Below are 10,670 nucleotides of genomic sequence, written 5' to 3'. Positions count from 1 at the left end.
GCCACGTGTGTATATCAATATTTAAAAAAAAAACTAAAAGCCACGCATGTAATTAGTTGAATTAAAAAATAAAGAAAAAAGAAAATTGAAAAGGCTTGGCATTTGAGAGCAACAGTCTTCATCTTCTACAACAACAAACAATCACCAATATTATCATTGTTTAAATATCCAGAACCCCAAACAATGAAAGTCTAAATAAATATTAAAATCAACAAATTCTACAATCACTAATATTATCCCAATTGCAAGTGCTAAAAGACAACCACCACAACCAAAGTTAAGCCTGCATCTGAACCCATAAAATTAAAAAAAAAAACGATAGAGAGCACATTTCAACCTTGTGTTACCTTTTCTTGTCCTCAGTAGCTGTTTTATTCTCTTTGTTTCTCACTATTCCAAACCTTGATGAAGTTGCTTCAACTCAGTTCTTCGAATCAAATTATGAAACAGTAAATGTTCCTAGTTTTTCTATTCCATTCCATGTCAAAGATCTTTCAGACCCGTATAATAAAGTGATTCCAGACCCGATTTAATCAAGTGTGTGTCCAAAATTATCATTGTTTGATGGTGTTATTATGAATACTTTCACTGATTTGGAACTGGAAGCCATAAGGGTACTTAGAGAGAGAGAGAGAGAGAGAGAGAGAGAGAGAGAGAGAGAACCCTAGTGTTTATCCGTTGGACCTGCCATTAGGAATGAGTCAAATAATGAAGCAAGCATGTCAGTGTGTTCAAGGTTGTTGGCTCTCCCAAATCGCAGCAAGAACAACATCAACGATTATCGCGACGAGCTCATTGAAGGCATGTTTTTGCCGTTGTTGTTGGTTGTGTGTGAAGAGAGAGAAAGAAAAGTATGTTTTGTTGTTGGTATCCTTTATTCCAGAGAAGAAGAAGATTGAAGAGTTCGCGTGAAAGAGAAAAGAGAAGAAGATTTTCTGGGTATGATTTGTGTGGATTGAATATTGATGATTTTTTTTTTAAAATTTTAATCTGTCTTTTTAATATTAATTGGTGAGTTGGAATTCTTTTTATTTTAAAATTAAAAAATTGTACGTGTGGCATGCCATTCAGCGTTGACTTGATCAAAATTGACCAAAAGGACCAAATATGCAAATGGGCTAAATCTTAGAGGACTAAAATTGTAGTTTTTATACATAGGGGGCCAAAATCGCAACTTTTTAAAAGTTAAGGGGGGAAAAATGCACTTTAGCCATTAAACAAAAGATGATTCTTTTAATATTGATAGAGAAAACACATATGTCTATTTGTACTGTATAAGTGTTGAATTAAAGAAAAGATGGAGTTGTGAGATATCACATTATGTGTTACGGTCAAGCAAAGGTGGGGGAGAAGAGTGGTGGTGGAAGATGTGGTAGAAAATATTTAATGTTGAGAGACCATGGTAAAATTGTGTTCCCTATTTAATCTAATGGCCAAAAACTAACTTTCCCATGATGAGAAAAAACTAGCATTTCCCAAATTAAATGGCACCTCAGTTTATACTTCCAATGCATTTCAGTTTTTGCGAAATTACATTACATAGACTAAAAGAAATACGAAAGGGTTGTGTTAGAGAGACCAAAATAAGTGTTAATTAGTTGCCCAATCTAAATGTAGAGCTCTAATGTTGCAGGTCAAAGATGTACGAGATCTTTCTTTCCATAGAATTAGATTTGAACTTGATTGCAAAACAGTAGTAGATTAATCCAAAACCACAGAAGTACATTGCAACAATGTCAAAGTTGGGGTCGTTATTTTCAAGTGCAAGCATGTCCTTCTATGCTATCATTGCCAACAATCGATCACGTTCAGATTATCAAGAGACGGCTAAATGCAGCATCTCATACATTAGCTACAGTGTCTACAAGTTCCCTCTTTTACAGCAACACCTTTTCTTGTATTGGTGATTGTATTTTTATTACACTCTGTTTTTTTGACAATTTACAAGTGTTATAGATCATGCCAAAGAGAAGCCCTATGAAAAGTAGCAGAACATTCCGCTAATATTTTACCAATCCCAAGTTCTTCAACCAGATTAGTACCTCTGCAAGCCCTTCTCTCAGACTTCTGGGTTTATAATCTAGCTCCATTTTCGCTTTCTCGCAAGAATACTCCCAACGATGTCTTAAAACATGCACCGTCTGGTTCAATGTTAAAACACACAAAATGAGAACAGGGAAGATAATATGCTTTATTTTCTTTTGAAAATTATAGCTTGGCTAGCCATTTATTGAGATAAAACCGAATTTGTTCATGAAATTTTATTTTACTATTGCCCATTAGGAAGGATAATCTTGAAACATAAAAGGATTTTTTGTTTAGCCATTTATTTTTACACTTCTATGCAGTTAAACATTGAAACCAATTTGGTCTACAAATTTTTTAACTGAGATATCAATTTGTCAGCTAAATTTTTTAACTAGATACATGAAAATTGAAAATCAAAGTCTAAAAGGAAGCTTACCGGTGGACTGATAAAAGGTAACTTTCCAGTGATTCGAGAGATTAAAACTAACAACCATCCATAAGCTTCAATCACACACAGAGGGATACTAACCATTGGTTTACTAGTATTGGTGATCACAGCAGCCATATCAAAAACTTGATTAAAGGATGCATTTTCACCCGTCAGTAAATACCTTTCCCCAATTTGTCCCTTTTTCATAGCAGCAATGTGCCCCTCCACTACATCATCGACATGACTGAATGAAAATTTATCATTTCCTTTGCCTATGTAACCAGGTAATCTACCACTAAAACGTTCTACCAGCTGACAAATTAAAAAAATAAATAAAAAATTATCAAACTAGATGTTACAAAAAAATCAAAATTTAGAGCAGCAGTATGATGTCCCGGCTGTTCCAAATTTAGATTAGACTAAGTGAAAACAAACTTGAACGTGCGTTAACTCAAAGCTATACTTTATTGCTTCTCACATACAGCAGCTTTGTAACACGAGTCAAGTGGAATCAGCGCGTATCCATACATATTACAAATCTAACATTTATTTAGACTAAATTTAACCTTCTCTAAATGTAACAGTCTAACAGAACTCTAAGTGTATGTATGGATGGGTGGTTAGTGACAGAATCACGGTGGCAGTGGCACCCTGATTTTGTTGAAGCATGTTTGATATCATAGTGAGTTTCTCAGAATCTAAGGCACCCACCGTGATTCTGCAAATTCACTTTGATACCTAACATTCATATGCAGCTTTTGCTAAAATCACGATAGTTCACTCTGCCTCTAACAATACGGCTGTCAATCCAAACATGCACTAAATCCAACTATCCTACTGCTGCAACACTGCAGCCTTAGATGATCTAACTTCAAAATTAACATATGATAAAACAAAACACACAAGAAGAAATAAAAAAGTACCATCTTTGCAACAACGTTTCCTGCAGTAACTTTTCCAGGTCCATAAATTACCCCAGGATAAAGCAACACTATTGGCACCCCCTCAGAAGCAGCTTGCAATGCAATTTTATCGGTAGCAACCTTTGATTTCTCATACTCCGTGCAGAAAAACCTCTCATGATGAACCTACATTTCGAATTAGGATTTAGAAGAAAAACAAAAAATAAAAAAGCAAAAATAGAAGTATTGATTTGATGTATTGTACTTGATTCTCATCAGCAATAGCTCCATCGGTTGGTCCAAGAGCGAAAAACGACGACGTGTATACAAGTTTCTCCACTGTCTTGGTTTGCTTCACAGCTTCCAACACATTCTTCAAACCTTCAACGTTGACCTAATTTCAAACGAAAATTGATTGAATTAATAAACAGAATAAGAGGATTAAGGAGAAATTCGAAATGAGGGAGAATCTTACAGTGATGAATTTAGAGGGATCGGGGAGCCAGGGTTCAACAAGAGCGGCGAGGTGGAAGACGACGGAGCAATCAGAGAAGGCGGAGAGAAGAGAGGAAAAGTCAGTGATGTCGCCGTATACGATTTCGGTAGAGGGAGGAAGTGCGGAGAGATTACTGGTGGGTCTGACTATGACTTTAACGGAGTAACCTTGCCGGTGGAGGGAATTACATAGCTTTCCACCAAGGTAACCGGATGCACCGGTCACCACAACCTTCTTCATTCTTTTCACCCTAACTCTACTTGCTACCAACTACATAACTCGAGTCTCAATGATCCATTCTCAGATTCTCTTCTTTTTCTTCAACTCTTCAACTTTGTTTCGTTTCATCCTTAAAAAAAAATAAAAAAAAATGTAGTACTTCCATTTGGTAACTACTATTTGTTGACAACAATAAGATAAGATAAGATTTTGTAACTAATTTAAATTAGATTATTTTTTTACATATATAAATAAAATACTTTGTACCAAGATATATGTTGATTCCTTGCATAACTATCAGATAAGTTGGTGAATTTTGTTTACTTGATTGTTGATTATTATCATAATATATTAAGGGTAATACTAATAACTTTTGCATAACGAAAAATACATGTGTTTAACTTAATATTAATAACAGTGAATTTTGTCTATCTTTTCGTCTTAATTCATATAATCTTGTATTTTTCAATATTCTCTCATCATACATAGAACATATATATTCCTGTTACAGTGATCTTAGTCACAACATAAAATATACTTTATCTCCGTTGAAGTAACTGTACAATTCACGCAGGAAATGACCAGCTTCTCTCAATCACATTACTCCAGTAATTAAAAAGACAGCTGAGAGGGGATTTACAAGTCGTTCGGACTCTTATTTCAGGTTCTACTACATCAGATTTCAAACTTGTATGTCAACATTCAACAATGTTACAACCTTGAGCGTCGGATGCATTTTATAGGATTGAAAGGAGCGTGCCTCCTTGTACCAGATAATAGTCCTGCATTTTTGGAATTCGACCTAACATCCCAATCCTCGACTGTCTTGGGGACACAAACATCGAATAATATTTGACCAAGAACCCCATTTGCGTTGATGCTCGGACGGGTGGGAAGATGAATAAAACTTCCTTTTCGTTCATCTGCTACGGAGCCAACATCTTTATCATCATAATACTCCATTGAACTAGGAGACAAATTCTCACTCGGAGCAACAGCAAAACCCTGGAAACTAGTTGAGGTTGTTGCTGCTTTCCTCAGCTCAGAGAACGGATCAGTGATCTCATCTCTTGTTCCCTCTATGCCCAGTTTCTCGTCTTCAAATCTTCTGTTTTTGTGGCGGTAAATTGCAACTGCCTTGCCAAGGATTTCGGTGATAGCAGCTTCATATTCATCCGGATGATGACGAAAATGACCTAACATATTCAAGTAAAATTTAATACATTTTTCCCTCTGTACATGCATGACATAAAAATTACATTCGTTCATTACAATTTCCATGGTTGCACACCATTTTTTGCACAATGAATCCTATTTACCAAGAAAACTAACTTAAACGAAGCTCTAATTTATGCTGTCAATCTAAAGTACAAAGTTATGGCACGAGTTAATAGGCATAGCTGAATCTTATTATCTCACCCATGCGCTATTATGCATAATTAGTCAAGATACTGACCTACATGAGGAGAGGAACTCCACTTTACCAGTTTGACATCTCCACCAAGGTCTTTTAGTCGATGGAAAAAATTTGAAACAACTTCAAAAGGTGCAAGATCATCATTTTCTGAACAAAAAATGAGATACGGGACCTGCATACTCTGCAACAAAAAGATACCTAATAAGCAGATATGCCAAGATACCTCAAAAAAAAAAGGAGGTAATTTGTTGGTTATATGTCATGTACTGTGTATTTTTAGCTGCTTACAGTGGTGGAGTAAAGTGTTCGCCAATAATCTGCACGCTGCGATTCAAATCTGTTGAGGAAAAGGGAATCAAGACCAGATGCTATGCCATTGGCAATCCATGAAGCAAATCTTGGTGGATGTGACACTTTTAAAACAGATGGGTGTAGAACAAATCGAACACCCAAGTCACTAGTAAAATCAACTGGACTGGAATCATAAATGTAGCCAGAAATACAGTCTCTAACAAGCTGATAATCATCCTGTGCAATGACAAAAATTAAGCAGTGAAGAATATAACAAGATTAAACATGAACAGTTTTTTTTGTGTGTGAACAGGAACTTGGTCAAAAAAATAAGTGAAGGGAAATAAAGATCATTTAAATTATGAAGCATGGATGGCAAGTTGGGGATTCAACACTGTAGACCTTGTTTTTGAGACTGTAGATCATTTAAGTTTTTGAGACTTAAGACATCGATGAATTTACTAACAATGCAATCTATGAACTCAATTATCCTCAAAATAAACAGCTAATGCCCGAAAACATACCATATTATGTGTTTCACACTCCCCACCAATTATCTGGAACAAAGGAAAACAATGTAATCAGCCAGAATTAAGAGCTGTTACAGGCCAATGATAAAAATGTAAATAAACACGCACAGAATGAAGCCTGTAGTTAAAATACCTGAAGAACCTTTAACATACAAGCTTTTGCACCACCAGAAAAAGATGCAAAGACAATGGGACAACGCCTAATTTTCAGCACCTGCATATTGAACAAATAGCAGTATTTGTAAGCTTGTTCATACTAGTCAATTTTTTACTAAATTAACAAAAGATTAAAAATTCGACAGAAGACTAAATTTAATATACAGTCAGTTTATTTCATGATATAGTTTAAGATACCGTAGAAACTGTAGAACACTGAGATAAAGATAATTCAAGAGAGAAGAGTTATTACTTATTAAGAATTGTAAAATGAATACACTTTTACTGAGATAAAATACAGCTTTATACAGTAGCTGTGCAGGACAAACTGACTTGTATCTGAAATAACTATATGAGCAATTTGGTGGGTACCGAAGTTACCAATTAATCTACACTTACTTAGCCTAGCTGCACTAGCTATACTCTAATCTAATACTTCATTGTAGACTATTTTAGACATTTTCTAATCAACGGGACTTAGCCTAGCTGCACTAGCTAGACTCTAATCTAATACTTCATTGTAGACTATTTTAGACATTTTCTAATCAACGGGACATGAAACAAGAATAGATGTTATATATATGCTTCTTATCTCGTCCAGACTCATTTTAGTGTAAATCTTAACACACAAGATCATAGACCACCTTAGCATGCAAGGAAAAAAAATATTTTTAGCTGACTTGAATTCAGACTGACTAACCTACAAAATGGAAGGACTACAGTAAAACATACCTCAACTAATTCATTTAGAATATCAACTGCAGGAATTGTGGCTTTATCAGGGAAGAACCTACAAATAATATAAATGTTAAGTTCAATATCCATAGGGATGGGAATGACCCAAGTGGCTCATTGGGGCTATGACAAACACGTATAATTGTATTATTCCTTACTTGCCTTGGCTTATTTACTAAATAAGCTAGGCCAAGGAATTCTTAAAAGCAAATTTAGCTAAAAATGTTAGGCTTTAAATTTTTTTAAATGTCCTTCGGGATCGACAAGTCACCCTATTTAAATGAATGTGCACAATATGATAATATTTTTATCACTGTACTGATGATTAACTAATTAATCTTGTAAGCTTATTTAAAAGTTTAATCCCATTAGTCAACATAAAGACATAGGCCTAATGCCCTATTTGGAGATAGGCAAGGTCTTACTATAAAGAAGGCTGTTAAATAGGCTTTCAAGCCAAGTGATACTTTTCAAAAAATTATATCAAGCCTTTTAAAAAGGTTTATGTTAAGTTAAGTAAATAAGCCAACCCTGTTTTAAGGTAAGGCTTAGCCTAACCTAGCGTGTCTCATTTCCATCCTTAATCATCCGGTATAGAGTGAGATATGTAAGCAACCACAGTATAGATGGTCTCATCTCATCTTAAAATTAAACAGACATCAATTTGCAATTGGTAATGGAAAATGCCTCGGGTGGCTATTTCAACAAGCAGACAAATAGTATTGTCTATTTCAAAAACCTAGAAGGCAAAGGCACAACTGCTAGTTTACCAATCACACTTAATGAACCTAATACACGATGGCTCCTTCGGCAAACATAAAACAGTTATCCTGGATGTAATTCATCCCCTGCCTTGTGATCAGGCTTCAATCTTCAATTCTACCAGTAAACCACAATGTCTGGTACTAATAGACATACCAGTAATCCTTAGCTGAGAAGGACCATTCACCAATTCTCTTTTGCTTCAATTTGGCATAAAATAGTTTATAAAACTGATCATATATGCAACAATAGTTTATAAATACTAAACTACTACTATTATATAAATCCATGTCTTGTAAAATTGGTAGTTATAGTAGCACCATCCACCTAAATCAAACCCTTATCAATTACAACTACAAAGATTATCATCAACAACATCAAAATCATAAGCTAAGAAACTCACATATTAAGAAATTGAGAATGGCAAATGAGTGAATTCCAACCAAGAGAAGAGTATAGATCGACATATCTCATCAAATGCTTTTCCTCACTTGACATCCATGCAAACACAACAACTATCCCATTCGCTTTCTCACAATCTACCTTTCTTCTTCCCCAATAATATCTCCCACCAAACCCCCACATTTTCCTTCTTTTCCAACACTACAAAAACTAAAAAACTCTGAACATTTAATAAATTTTCAAATGGGTAATTGCAAAATTCGATTTTTTGTGGAAAATCGTATAGGGTTGAAGAATTGAGGAAGAAAAAGAAGGGTCAAGTAGTACATGCAATTTGAGTTTTTGTTTTGTTTATTCCTGTTATTAAGGAAGCACGAAAACGAGGTTGGAGAAATCAAGAAACAACCTTAATGGTTGGGTTAAGATTTTGTCAATTGAAGATATGTTTGAGGTCACGCTACGCCATCACAAGATTGAAACTCAAATTCCATTATTTTTATATTTCTTCAATTGGTGCATTTTATCTTCTCTTTTCTACTTATGTTTGTTATCATTTCTACAACTAGTCAGTATTTTTTGGGATTCACATGAGAAAAGTCAAACATGTCCTTCATTGATTCCTGTGTTGAAGAGGAACTTTTTTCCAGTGCGTTGAAATTGTTTCCAAGTTAAATAGTCATTTTTGTCCTTAAATGTGTATCATATAATCACTATAATATTTTAATGTAGGATCTTGGTAACGACTGTCCCAGGGCACTCTTTAATCACACTAAAATAAAATAAGTAATTATTCTTTAAAAAAGTCAAACATTTTGATTTCCAATGCATTGATTACATGCATTTTTATAAATACTTGTTATTTATGGTCCTTAAAAAGTGTACGGAGACACTCGTTAACATTTTTCATTTTCTTTGTCTCAAAATATAAGCATAAAAAACAAACTTTTATCCTATTTAATCTTTTTCTTTAAAAAAAACTCTCTTTTCCAAGAAAAACTTTTGTTTATTTTCATAAAATTAAATACAAATTACATTCAAATTTCTCTCTCTTTCATTTTTTCATAACCAATAGCCAATGAATATTGTTTTTACATCTTCCTATAAAACTTTTTTCAAAGAAAACACAAAAAATTATACTCCAAATTCTTATGTTTTCGTTTTCTTAATAAGTGTGATTTTTTTCTTATAATATAGAACGGAGGGAGTACTTATTCTCACTTCACTCGCTATAAAAATAGATTTATTGTCAACGATAATATATATATTATTGTAAATATTCATTAAACATTCAAGGACATAATAACAACTAAATTGAGTTTTACATGCAAATAATATTTTATGAGATGCAATAAACAACTTTATTATTTGATTTAAAAAAACTTTATAACGGAGTTACAATTTTATTTTTTCTTAGACATAGAGACAAATAGTTTAAGATAAATAAAAATATTAAAAGAAACATCTAATTTGAGTCGAGGAAATCATATTTAGTGCAGGTAGATTTTAATCAATTAAAAAATATATGTGGGAAAAATGTGAGTTAAAACGTATGTTGTTAACCTAATAACCTTACTCTATTATTTTTTGGTTTGATTTTATTTTTTGAGTGTCGTAGAATGATTATCTTTGAAGATAAATACTACCGTTGTCCTTATCTTCGACCATACCTGGTCCATTCAATTAGCACGTTGCACGAAAGATTGATTTTGGGAAGATATTTATCTTCAACTCATATTCAACGTTATTGAATATAGTTCTGAGTTACACACGAAAGGTTTTTTAGGGTTACATAAAAAAGGTAATACTCGTTTCGTGAGTATAGCTCAATTAGTAGGACAATGCATTATTATATATAGGGGGTCAGAGTTCGAACCTCAGACACCCCACTTATTCACTTTATAAGGTGAATTTTAGTCATTAGACTACTAGATCAAAAAAAAAAAAAGGTAATACTCTATCACGTGGGCACGATTTAGCTGACAGTTGAGAGGATAGTATTATGTAAGAATAAATGTTCGAATCGCTCACTCAACATTTTACATTTAAAAATAGGGTTAAATATGTTTTTGGTCCCTATAAATATGTCAATTTTTTGTTTTAGTCCCTCTAAAATTTTCCTTCAACTTTTAATCCCTATAAAATTTTCAATCTCCACTTTTGGTCCCTCTTTTAAAGTAAACTCATATGTAGAATTTATATTTTTTAATAAAAATTTTCAGAAAATTCAAAATATTACAAGAATCACTCCAAACAAAATTTAGAATTTTTTAACAAAACATGAATTTAATATGAATTTTTATAT

At 33.5% G+C, this 10,670-nt stretch overlaps 2 protein-coding genes across 3 annotated transcripts; both read right to left on the bottom strand.

The window, feature by feature from the left end:
* Positions 1–1,683: 1,683 nt before the first annotated feature.
* Positions 1,684–4,227, bottom strand: LOC11431375 (putative dihydroflavonol 4-reductase). Its single transcript, XM_003602975.4, has 5 exons — positions 3,836–4,227; positions 3,626–3,754; positions 3,382–3,546; positions 2,465–2,770; positions 1,684–2,141 (listed from the first exon to the last, which is right to left on the bottom strand). The coding sequence occupies exons 1-5, from the start codon at positions 4,094–4,096 to the stop codon at positions 2,001–2,003; spliced, it is 1,002 nt and encodes a 333-aa protein (XP_003603023.1). The 5' UTR covers positions 4,097–4,227; the 3' UTR covers positions 1,684–2,000.
* A 226-nt stretch (positions 4,228–4,453) lies between these two features.
* LOC11430613 (uncharacterized) lies at positions 4,454–8,888 on the bottom strand. 2 transcript variants are annotated; one of them, XM_024778079.2, is made up of 7 exons: positions 8,370–8,888; positions 7,202–7,259; positions 6,447–6,527; positions 6,308–6,340; positions 5,781–6,020; positions 5,532–5,673; positions 4,454–5,271 (listed from the first exon to the last, which is right to left on the bottom strand). In XM_024778079.2, the coding sequence occupies exons 1-7, from the start codon at positions 8,549–8,551 to the stop codon at positions 4,787–4,789; spliced, it is 1,221 nt and encodes a 406-aa protein (XP_024633847.1). In that variant the 5' UTR covers positions 8,552–8,888; the 3' UTR covers positions 4,454–4,786. The 2 variants fall into 2 exon arrangements, with proteins under 2 accessions (XP_024633847.1, XP_024633848.1); XM_024778080.2 differs by lacking the exon at positions 7,202–7,259 and having other exon boundaries at positions 8,370–8,506.
* Positions 8,889–10,670: the final 1,782 nt, after the last annotated feature.

Source organism: Medicago truncatula, chromosome 3 (assembly GCF_003473485.1).
Source record: "Medicago truncatula cultivar Jemalong A17 chromosome 3, MtrunA17r5.0-ANR, whole genome shotgun sequence".
Taxonomy (NCBI): domain Eukaryota; kingdom Viridiplantae; phylum Streptophyta; class Magnoliopsida; order Fabales; family Fabaceae; genus Medicago; species Medicago truncatula.
Note: the sequence above shows the minus strand (reverse complement) of the source record. Positions and strands in the feature narration are given on the sequence as shown.